Here is an 11,752-nt window from a genome sequence, read left to right as displayed (position 1 = left end):
GAATGAAGGAAGGAAGGAAAGAACAAGAAAGAAAGGAAGGAAGGAAGGAAGAAGAAGGAAGGAAGGAAGCAAGGAAGGAGAAGGAAGGAAGGAAGGAAGGAAGGAAGGAAGAAAAGAAAGCAAGAAAGAAAGAAAGGAAGGAAGAAAAAGAAAGCAAGAAAGGAAGGAATGAAAGAAAGAAGGAAGGAAGGAAGGAAGAAAAAGAAAGGAAGGAAGGAAGGAAGAAAAAGAAAGCAAGGAAGGAAGGAAGGAAGAGAAGGAAGGAAGAGAAGAAGGAAGAAGGAAGGAAGGAAGGAAGGAAGGAAGGAAGGAAGAAGAAAGAAGGAAGGAAGGAAAAGAAAAGAAAGCAAGAAAGGAAGGAAGGAAGGAAGAAAAAGAAAGCAAGGAAGGAAGGAAGGAAGAAGAAGGAAGGAAGGAAGCAAGGAAGGAAGGAAGAAAAAGAAAGCAAGGAAGGAAGGAAGGAAGAAGAAGGAAGGAAGGAAGCAAGAAGGAAGGAAGGAAGGAAGGAAGGAAGAAAAGAAAGCAAGAAAGAAAGAAAGGGAGGAAGAAAAAGAAAGCAAGAAAGGAAGGAAGGAAGGAAGGAAGGAAGAACAAGAAAGAAAGGAAGGAAGGAAGGGAGGAAGGAAGAACAAGAAAGAAAGAAGGAAGAAGGAAGGAAGGAAGGAAGGAAGGAAGGAAAGAACAAGAAAGAAAGGAAGGAAGGAAGGAAGGAAGGAAGGAAGGAAGGAAGGAAGGGAGGAAGGAAGAACAAGAAAGAAAGAAAGGAAGGAAGGAAGGAAGGAAGGAAGGAAGGAAGGAAGGAAGGAAGGAAGAAAAAGAAAGCAAGAAAGGAAGGAAGGAAAAGAAAGCAAGAAAGGAAGGAAGGAAGGAAGAAAAAGAAAGCAAGAAAGGAAGGAAGGAAAAGAAAGCAAGGAAGGAAGGAAGGAAGGAAGAAGAAGAAGAAGGAAGGAAGGAAGGAAGGAAGGAAGAAGAAAGCAAGAAAGGAAGGAAGGAAAAGAAAGCAAGGAAGGAAGGAAGGAAGAACAAGAAAGAAAGGAAGGAAGGAAGGAAGGAAGGAAGGAAGGAAGGAAGGAAGGAAGGAAGGGGGTGAGTAAGAAGAATTAACTCTGTGCCAAGCAGTGTTAAGCATTTTATAAGTATTATCTCATTTGATCCTCAGAACAACTCTGGAAAATAGGTGCTATTATTATCCCCCTTTTATAGTTGAGGAAACTGTAGGCTAAAACAGAGGCTGAAACGATTTACCTGAGGACACAAAGCTAGTAAGTGTCTGAGGCTAGATTTGAACCCAGGACTTTATGACTCCTTGAACTCTACCCACTGCACCACCTGGCTGCCTCTCTAGTCCACTGCCTTCACTCTATAGATGAAGAAGCTGAGACCCAGAGAGGTCAACATCACCCAGTAAGTGACAGAAGCAGTCGGTGAAGCTGGGTCCTGTGACTCAGCCAGCCAGTCGCTGACCAGAAAGCCTCAGCTTGAAGATCCCAGTGAGAGGGAAGTCAGCGCCCCCTGAGGCAACCTCTTCTCTGATCTGGCAGCTCTGATTCTGGGAAGGCTCCTCCCCCATGGCACTGAAACGGGCCTCTTGGCAGTTTGCTCCTATCGGCATGCCAGAGAGAGCTGTCGGGCACCAGGTGCAGAGGCAGACAAACTGTTTATTGTGAGAGGCCAACAATGACGTGAGGAGGTGGATGGAGAGGGCTGTGGGGCAATGGAGATGGGAGGGGCTCTCTGTGGGGCTCACAGCCAGCCCTCCTCTCTGGTCTTGTGACTCGGGGAATCAGGAAGAGGCAGTTTCTATTTTCAACTCTGCAGCTGTTTTTACCATCAATCTCTGTGCTTACTCACCAATCCCTCCTTCAAACAGCTGTCAAACAGCGGGAAGGTCTGTATGTCTGACCATTTCCTCTCCTACTCAAAAACGTTCAATGGCTCCCTGGTGTCATTCTGATAAAAAGTGCCACGTTCCTCAGGCTGGCATTGCAGGTCCTCCCCAAGCTCCTTCCAACTGCCCTTCATGGCCTTATTTCATTTTATTGCCCTTGGAACTTTCTGTGTGAACTAGCCATGCCTCACACTCCTTTCTCTAATTTCTTGCCTCCGTGCATTTGCAGTCTGTGCCTCATGACTACAGTAGATACCCCTCTCATTTTATAGATGAGGAAACTAAGGTCTGTAGAGATCAAGCGACTTCCCTAGAGCTAAAGGGGACCGCAGAGGCCATCTACTTCAAACCCCCAATTTACTAAGGTGGAGCATGGATCTCAGAGATGAGATGTGACTTATGAAAGAGGCAGGATACAACTCAGGTCCTCTGACTCCACTCCAGAACTTCTTCTACTGTACCACCCTGTCTCCTCTTTGCCTACAGCAGCATTTAAGAAATGTTTGCTAGGATGCATTAAGTTGTCAATAAGGCAAGAGAATTCCTCATCCTTTAGCATGGAGAGCTTTACTCATGTCTTCTACAGGCAAAGGAAATGGCTTGTTAGTGAATCCCTCATTGGAACCTTTGAAGAGGTAATGATCTCACCCCTTCTATCCAAGGTAAACCAACCCAGCTCCAGCCATAATGGGGGAGGGGGCAGGGGGCAGGATATCTAGATTCTGGTTCTTGCTCAGTCACTAACTCATTGTGGGCAAGTCTCTACCTCTGGGAAAGCTTCCCATCTGTACAGTGGGATAATTGGAGTAGAAGACCCTTTCCAACTCTATGACTCAACTCTTTGGGTTCCATAAGTCTTTGAAGCCTTATCAAGCCCTTTCTGTTAGCTAACCTTTCCTAACTAGGTGCTCCCTTGCTCATAGTCTGAATGAGCAGACAACATCATGGTCAAGTCAACAAGCATTGATTAAGCACCTACTAAGTGCTGGGTACTTTGCTGAGCACTGGGGATACAAAGAAAGGCAAAAACAATCCCCACTCTCAAGGAGTTGATAATCTAATGGAAGAGACATATCCCAACATTGTACTGTGAGCTCTTCCATTAGAATGTGAGCTCCTTGAAGGCAGGGAATATCTTTTTGTATCCTCAATGCCTAGCACATAGTAGGCACTCAATAAATGTTTATTGATTAATTGATTGATTATGTACACAAGCTACAGACAGGATGAACTGCAGATAACTTCAGAGGGAGAGCGCTAGCATTGCGGAGAATTAGAGGACCAGAGGAGCTTAGATCTAGAGTTGGAAGGGTCCTTAGATGTTATCTAATCTAACCTCATCATTTTGAATTTGGGGAAACTGAGGCACAGAGAGGGCAGTGACTTGGCTAAGGTCAGACTGTGAGGAGGTAGTAGAGCCGAGATTCAAACCCAGGTCCTCTAAATCCAGGTTCAACACTCTTCACACTCAACCACTCTACCTACCATGATGTGAGTGACTTTTAAAAAAAATTAACAAGGCTAGAGGTGTCACAGAGAAACAGATGAGCGAGCATCGGGGCATCCTCTTTATCTTTGCTCTGTGGACCAATCACATTTTCCCCATGTTTCTTTTGAAGAATAGTGACCCAATAGGCACAGGAGGGACATAAGAGCCAAAATGATCTTAGAGATCATTGAGTCTAATTATGTAATTTTGTATAGGAGGAAACAGGCACAGAGAAGTAATTTGCTCAAGGCCATGTAGGCAGTAGGCAGCACAGCTGGGATTTGATCTCAGTCCTCTGACTCCAAATCCAGAGTTTTTTCACCATTTTGTAGCCCTGCTTAGATTTACATTTTACAACAGGCAGGGATTGTGTCGCCTGAGCTCGTAGTCCAGTAAGAACCTCAGAGTCATCTTCTACCACGCTTGTTCTTTTCTTTCCTTTGCATGTGCCGTGATTGTCTCCTCCCCCACTCTCACCCCGCCTTGGTCCTAACCTCTCCTGCATCCATCCCCCATGTTCCAGATTTTCCATGCTCACTGGAGAGTAAATATCATCCCTATCCATCCCTCTTTCTTCCCAAAAAGCCACTTGAGTGTGAAGCAAGCTCACCAATTCACGCTAGAGACAGAGTATTCTCTCTCCTCCTTCTCCCAGGGGCTCTCTTGGCTAAGAGGGAAAACGTTACCTGGATTCCAAATCCTCTGGTTCTTGTTCTGTGGAAGGAAAGAAAACATTCTGAAATTCTCTCAGGGCCACCAGCTCTTACCTCTCTGGGCAAGACGATATAAGAGGATCCCCTGAAGGCTTCAGAGTTCAGAGTCGAGGCCCAACAAGGTCATGTGCTTTATCCATAAGGTCACAGGGTCCATAAGTAGAGCTAAGATTCAAACCAGGTGGTAGGGGCTGAGGACTAAAGATGGAAGGCGTCCCAGAGGCTGGCTAGCGCAACTCCTTCATTTTACATATAATACATTTCATGAAATGCTGTTTCATTCTCATTAATTGTCTGTGTTTGTATCTTATCTCCTCCCTAAGCTGCTCTCTGTGATGGATAGAGAGGGCCTGATTTTCTCTAGATTTCATATTAATCTATCCCTCCTACCTGACACAGAGCAATGCACAGAGTAAGCACTTCACCGTAATAGCATTTTTAGAGCATTTTAAGATTTGCAGAAGAGCAGCTAGGTGACTCAGTGGATACAGCACCTGGCCTGGAGTCAGGAAAACTCATCTTCATGAGTTCAAATCCAGCCTCAGACACTTCCTAGTTGTGTGAGCCTGGGCAAGTCACTTAACTCTGTTTGCTTCAGCTTCCACATCTGTAAAATGAGTTGGAGAAGGGAATGGCAAACCACTCCAGTATCTTTGCCAAGAAAACCTCAAGTGGGGTCATGAAGAGTCAGAAATGACTGAGCAACAAGGTTTACAAAGCACTCTCCATCTGTTATCTCATTAAAAAAAAACACCTTATAACAATAGTGTGAGGAAGTCCTATTATTATCTCCATTTCACAGATGAGGAAACTGAGACTTAGAGAAATTACCCGGGGGTACACAACAGGTAAGTGTCTAAGGGAAGATCTGAACCCAGGCTTTCCTGATTCAAAGACCAGATCTCTGTCGACTACACCAAGAAAAATGATGAAACCTTGGACCTCAACCTAGTCAGGTCTTCTAAAGAGTAGGTGAGGTAAGTGGGTCTGGGGGAGCTATCTGGCCTTATGCCTCTCTCCACACCCAGGGCAGTGATTGGTCTCTTACCTGGAACAGGCGGCTCTTACTGGGGTTGGGAATCTTGTTTTCCCAATTTGTCCTCAGTCTGTAAAGAAATTGCACACGTTTGAGGGTCAGCTGTCTCCTTATCTGTTCCAGATGCTCCCAGTTGGTGGGAAAGGGGACTGTTTGCCTCTTCAGGCCTCAGCCCCCTCCCCACTCAGGAGGTACAGTTAGGGGTGGGGAGACTGGAGAGGACTAGCTAATTTCTATGGCTCCTCCCAGATCTGACATTCTGTGATGAGTTCTAGTCTCTGACCACAGACCTGAGTCAGCATGTTCCTAAGTGGTCTCATTCTCACCAACATAGGGTAGGTAGCCCTCAATGGGGCTGAAGGGTCTGAGCTGAACTTGACTTCAGAAGACAAACATCAGTGTCAGAGCTGTTGTACATAGATACTGAGGTACTAGAGGGTCCTAGATCTGCAGCTAGAAGACACCTGAGATGCCATCTAACCCACCCCCCTCATTATACAGATGAAGAAATTGAGACTTGCCTGAGGTCTGATAGGTGGAGTTAGTATTATTTCCACTCAATCACCCTGCCTCCCACTGTGACCTCTCCAGAGGGGATGGGGAATGCTTGATTGGTCCCCACCACTATCACTGCTGAGAAAACAGCCTCACCTGGCTCCAAAGGTATAACAGCACCAGGTCCCCAGGAGTACCAGGATTGTAGTGATGACCAGCACCAGCCCCAGGATCTCTGGAGGGAAGACTTCAGGGAGGGGAGGAAAGAAGGACAAGAAGGAAGGTCAATCTCAGGCAGGGCAAGTCAATTCAACAAACATTCATGGAGGGGCTTAGCTGAGATCCCAGAACCACAGGAGGTCAAAGACTTGGCAAACTATTGAGGCTAATCCCCTTATTTTAATGATGGGGAAACTGAGGCCTCAGGAAAAGGATTGACACCCAGAGTGACCGACTAGTTGGTCAACACGAATTTATCAAATGCTTGTGATGTGCCAAGCAAAGAAAGACAAAACAAGGTCCTGCCTTCAGAAAGCTTCCATTCTAATGGGGAATAGCAAGGCTAGGAACTTGAATCCAGGCCTACTGACCCCTACTCTTGGGTCTTTCTAACTGTCCTACACTGCATCCTTCATTCAGAGAGTTCTTTGTTTTGTTTTGTTTTGGGTTGTCATTTTGTTTTTGTCTTCAAAGCTTGCTTATTTTAAAAATGGAACAAGAAGATATGAGTTGCCTATCTATTTGCCAGATGTGTGGCTCTGGGCAAGTCAATTTTTCTTTCTGAACCTCAGTTTCTTTATCTGTAAAATGATGGAAATAGTCCCTGCACAAGGTAACTCAAAGGGGAGGGCTGTGTAGAACACAATTTGTTATCAAAATGTGAAGAGCATCGAATACTATGACTAAATACCCCCAAGACACAGCCATGGGATCAGACACTAGGGGCAGTTGTGGGCATTTGTCTTCCTTGTGTATGAGTAGCCTGGGTCAGATTGGCCCTTTTGAATCTTCAGGACCACTCAGTCACAGCCTGGTGATGGGAGCCCTCGGAGCCTCACCCAGCCCCTGGTGGGCATGGAGCCCAGACTTAGCCCCACCTACCTTTCTCTGTTCTCCAGGAGCACACATTACTCCACTCACTCCATGTCCCACCGTAGGATGAATCTGTGACCATTGCCCTCACTCTGGCAAAATATTCTGTGGCCGGCTCCAGAGAAGTCTCGGAGATGTTCATGTCCAGGATAATTGTCAAGATTTCTCTGTGGGCTTCCTAAAGAACAAGGCAGAGAAAGACCAAGAGAAAGCAGAAGGGCTGAGAATGGATCTAGGAGGGAGGTTAGAATGCACAATATCAGACATGGTGTGATGGAATTTCTAGTCAGCCAGGACCTAAGAAATCATCCAGTCCAATCTCCTTTATTTTTTATTGATGGGTAAAACTGAGGTTCAGAGAAAGGGAGTGATGGGTCCAGGGTCAGAGCTAGTGAGTAGCAGAGGCCAGATTCAAACTCAGGTCTTCTGCCTCTAAAGTCTGAGCTCTTCCTCCTCCCCTCCCAGCTCTCATTACATTCAAATCACTCTCATATAATTCTTCCCCCAGTGCATGGAGAATTGGTCTCTCCCTACATCTAGCCAAGATATCTCCTTGAATTCAAATCTGGCCTCTGATACTTACTAGCTGTGTGACCCTGGGCAAGTCACTTCACCCTGTTTGCCTCAGTTTCCTCATCTGTAAAATGAGCTGGAGAAGGACCATTCCAGTATCTTTGCTGAGAAAACCGCACACGGAGTCAAGAAGACTGAAACAACTGAACACACACATCTGGCTCCATCTCTACCCTTCTGTAGGACCCGTCCCTCACGGTGAGAGCTGCTTACCTCCCAAGACTGCGTCGACTTCCTGTATTGAACTTCATAGGTCTGCCCACTGACAAAAGGGACCTCGGGTTTTTCCCACTGGAGCCAATAATTATTTCCAGCCTTCTTGACCTTAATAGATGGTGTCCGCGGCTTAACTGGGATATAAAGAAACAACCAGGCTGTATTGAGTGAATTACCAGGGCAACCCCAAAGGGAAGCTCTGTAAATCACCCCCAGACTGGCTAGTGTCAATCACTCATTTCTTGGTCAATGAAGAAAGGAAGAGCTTTGGGGTTGCTGCTCCATTCTAAATGTGAGCAAACTGAAGCTCAGAGAGCTTAAGGGGCTTTCCTGCTTCCACAAAGTCTAGGACTGAAGTATGACCCAAGGACGAGGAAGTTGCATCTCTCTACCATCACGGGGCAACAGTGCTGCTGACCCTAATACTGAATGGTAAGTGACTCAACCAGCCACTGAGAAGGGAAACAGAGACTTGGGAATTGGATTCATCCTCTTCTCACTGAAGACCAGAAGGATCTCAGTCCATAAGCAGAGAGCGCAGCTCTTGAAATGTTAGAATTTTTAAGGAAACAAGATTAACACATGCATGGCTTAATTAGCACCAGACAGAAGGAAAAAAATTATAAGACAGAGACACTAATAAATCATAGGCAGTTAGGAGAAGGTCAGAGCTGTAAGGGACTTTCCAAACCATCTAGCCCAACCCCTTCATTTGATTGAGTGCAGAAAATCAGGCCAAAACAGGACAAGTGATTTGCCCAGGTTACAAAGGTCATTGCTTGCCCTTCATTCTCTAAATGGACCATGACATCAGGAAAGTGATGTCATGACGCGCAAGTGAGTTGGATTGAGGTGAAGGAGGGTTGTGCAAAGTCACCAGCCTCACTTTCGCCTTCAGAGCCATCTGGATCCAGACCAGGGTGACTGGAGATGGCCCTAGATGCAGTGGGAGATCTTGGCCTTTTTAAGCTAAGGTCTTTAACAGGTCTCAGTTTATCTGAGGCAATACCCATTCAATGATGAAGGCTAGGTAAGAAACGAGGCAAAGAATGGACTCCTTTACCTAGTTAAAAAAACATCAATCTGGAAGAGGAAGACCCTTAAGGTTTCTGGACAAAACAGGAACAGTTACTATTTATACTCACTCTGTGCCCTCAAAGCCCCAACAATGATCTCATGAAGCTTGGGCTGGGACCTATTGTTGGCCAATTAATGAGAGCCAGAGTGATGTGGGTTTAAGGCCTGGTTCTTAAAAAAGAAATCTAGCCTTAAACCCTAAGATATCTTGCCAAATTTCGGCAATCAAAATTTATATTCCTTTGGGCAGAGCCAGTAATGGTAATGGCGTGGGTAAGGGTATGATTCCCTGTGTGGATAGAGGATCATTAATAGAGCAAGGATTTAAAGCCAGCTCCTTCATTTATGCAATGCCATTTCCATGACTTGAGGCTGAGTGATGCACTGTGTGTATAGGAGCTAAGGCTGGATAGAAAAGCAGGGTTGGGAGGTTACAGCCCATTCTCTAGGCAGAAGGAACCTTCTCCAGGCCTTTGCTTCCTCCTCTCTGCAATGCCTCTTTCTCTCTCCTCTTCACTCATCTCTCCTACCTCCTCCAGGAAGACCACTCAGACCCCTCTCAGCCTACCTTTAAGGTCCTATAGGCCTGAAGCTCTGTCTCATAAGAAACTGGGGAACACAGTAGAGAATGCAGTGCGGAAAGTCAAGAGCCCTGGGTTGAAAATACGGCTGACTGTAACTAGTTGTGCGATCCCAGACAAATCACTTTTAACTCTGAGTCCCCCTTCTTTAAAATGGGGATAATAATATTAGCACACCCAACTTCAGGCTGCCATGAGGAGGAAAGCGATTTGGAAAAAGTACTAAAAAAAGAGATTTACATCCAAGCACTTGAATAAATTCTGTCCGTTGACATTCTCAGAGTCCAGCAATAGACTTAGGAGATGTGGGTTCAAATCCCACCCCAGATACTTACTAGCTATGTGACCCTGGGCAAGTCACTTATCTCTGTTTGCCTCTTTTCCTTATTTGTAAAATGAGGTTAATAATAGGACTACCCCCCAGGGTTGTGGTGAATGAGGATCCAGTGGGACAATATATATAGCGAGTACTCTGCAAACGTTAAAATGCTATGGGAATATAGACTATTTATTATTATTTTATTCTTCTGTCTGGTGCTAATTAAGCCATGCATGTGTTAATCTTGTTTCCCTAAAACAAGGCTGAGAGGTCCTGAAGGGCAGGACATGGGTCTCCTATGTTCCACATGGGGGGAGGGTTGACAGTTTGGCGGGTTTAATACCCTTTTTGTGGCTTGACTGTGAGTATGATCAATCTCTGAGACCCTGGACCACTCACTGTGCCTGTAACTGGGTAAAGGTTTCCCCTCCTTGCTTTGCACCATGACCGTGTACTGGCTTTGGTTGTTGGGGTCCTGGACATGAATCTGGCATCTGTACTGCACGTAGGGGCTGCCCATTTTCCTCTCTTTGTGCACAGGGGTGCACTCCTTCCTGTGGGGAACAGAACTTCAGTGAATGAATATCTTTGCCCTGGCCAGGCTTGGGATAACATCCCTCCTCACCTGGGCCTGCTGGCTTCCCTGGCCTCCTCCAAGACTTAAGGTCAAACACCACCTCCCAGAGGAGTCCTTTCCTTATCTCCCCTCCCGAGTTCCTCACCTCAGCTACTAGAGCTTTCCCTTTTCAGATCACCCTCTAGCTTGTCTGCACCTGCTTATTTACCTAATGTCTCCTTCTTGGGAGGGGTGTGTGTGTGTGTGTGTGTGTGTGTGTGTGTGTGTGTGTGTGTGTGAAAGAGAGAGACAGAGACAGAGAGAGAGGCAGAGAGAGACACACAGAGAGAGAGAAACAGAAACAAGGCTGGAAATAAAAAGAAAGGAAGGGGGCAACTAGGTGGCACAGAGGATAGAACACCGGCCCTAGAGTCAGGAAGACCTGAGTTCAAATCTGACCTCAGATACATGACACTTACTAGCTGTGTGACTCTGGGCAAGTCACTTAACCCCATTGCCTAGCCAAAAAGAAGAAGAAGAAGAAGAAGAAAGTTTACAGTAAGAAAACTGGAAAGTTGGGAGGAAGGAGGTTGTGACAGGCTTTAGACACTACAATTCTATTAATGCAGCATAAAGCTGCACGGATTTCGCTGTCGAAGAAATTCTTCCTTCTGTCAGGAGACAGATGGGGGGTGGGGGGGGGCTATGGCTGTGGAATATGGCTGATGCTTCCATTCACACCCTTCACTCTTTGTTATGACAAATGGGTTCTTTGGGATAAACAGAAATGTCAATAGTCTTTTTTTTTTAAAGGGCCACAATCATGTTTTTAAAGGATCGCTTATGACTTTTAGGCTGCTGTGTCAAGTTGAATAGAGCTTAGAATCCCCTCCAGTAACAAACAAAACAAGGCAGAGTGGAAATAATTTTACCAAGCATAGAAAGGCGTCACTCACTTTGCACCTGCACCAGCCTGGTAGAAGAGCCCAAAGGAAAAAGAGCGGGTAACCTCAATCCTCGCTTCCCAGGTGCAATTGAGCTGTTCGTGTCCATCAAAGAAGCACTGAAGATTCTTGGGCTGAGCTGCATCCCCTGGGAAGGCAGCTCATTAAACTTCTCTGAAGTGGAACCTGACCCTTGCCAAGGCTGGAGCAAGGACCCACCTCCTAACCCAGTGAATGGTTTTCAGCTTGTGGCCTGATTCCCTCTCCTAGAAACACTAAGGATTCGCCCACATTCCATCACCTTGGAGCCTGGAGAATTAGGTCTGGAAGAACTTAGTGCCAAGATGGCCATGGGCAGCCTGGTGCCTGGTCCCCGTGCTGGCACTATGGTGCCGGCCCCTGCCTGGCTGCTGAGCTGCTGTCTACATCTGGAAAAAGTCCTTTCATCTCCCTGGGTCTCAGTTTCCTATTTTAGGAAATGAAAATATCAGCTCTCCATTGTTCTCAGGAACCTGGTGAGGAATTAACCAGAGATTATGTTTAAAGGATCCTGGAAGAAAGGAAAAGCCCCATCTCATTGCAAGGGGTTATTACTTGTACTGTGGTCTGGTTAGAGACAAATACATTACTGTATCTAGAACGATAGAATGTCAAAATAGGTTGGGGTCTTAGAACACAGAATGTCAGAACTGGGAGGGACCTTAGGACAGGGGGTGTCAGGGCTGGGAAGGGCTTTAGAACAGGGGATGTTAGAGCTGGGAGGGGCCTTAGGA

At 46.1% G+C, this 11,752-nt stretch overlaps 1 protein-coding gene across 2 annotated transcripts in view; it reads right to left on the bottom strand.

Annotated features, from left to right (window-relative positions):
* The window catches only part of CSF2RB (colony stimulating factor 2 receptor subunit beta), a 33,178-nt gene that overhangs the window by 5,479 nt on the left and 15,947 nt on the right, over nt 1-11,752 (bottom strand). Inside the window, exons 7-13 of one of the 2 annotated variants that reach the window (XM_020982505.2) lie at nt 10,992-11,127; nt 9,879-10,033; nt 7,500-7,636; nt 6,723-6,891; nt 5,778-5,868; nt 5,139-5,196; nt 3,988-4,091 (exon numbers count right to left, since the gene is read on the bottom strand). In XM_020982505.2, the coding sequence (XP_020838164.1) occupies nt 3,988-4,091; nt 5,139-5,196; nt 5,778-5,868; nt 6,723-6,891; nt 7,500-7,636; nt 9,879-10,033; nt 10,992-11,127 (850 nt within the window). The remainder of the gene's footprint in view (nt 1-3,987; nt 4,092-5,138; nt 5,197-5,777; nt 5,869-6,722; nt 6,892-7,499; nt 7,637-9,878; nt 10,034-10,991; nt 11,128-11,752) is intronic. The other variant, XM_020982506.2, reaches the window with a different exon arrangement.

Source organism: Phascolarctos cinereus, unplaced genomic scaffold, assembly GCF_003287225.1.
Source record: "Phascolarctos cinereus isolate Bilbo 61053 unplaced genomic scaffold, phaCin_HiC Scaffold_1;HRSCAF=81, whole genome shotgun sequence".
Classification (NCBI taxonomy): Eukaryota; Metazoa; Chordata; class Mammalia; order Diprotodontia; family Phascolarctidae; genus Phascolarctos; species Phascolarctos cinereus.
The sequence above is the reverse complement of the archived record's forward strand: the minus strand, read 5'-3'. Positions and strand labels throughout refer to the sequence as shown.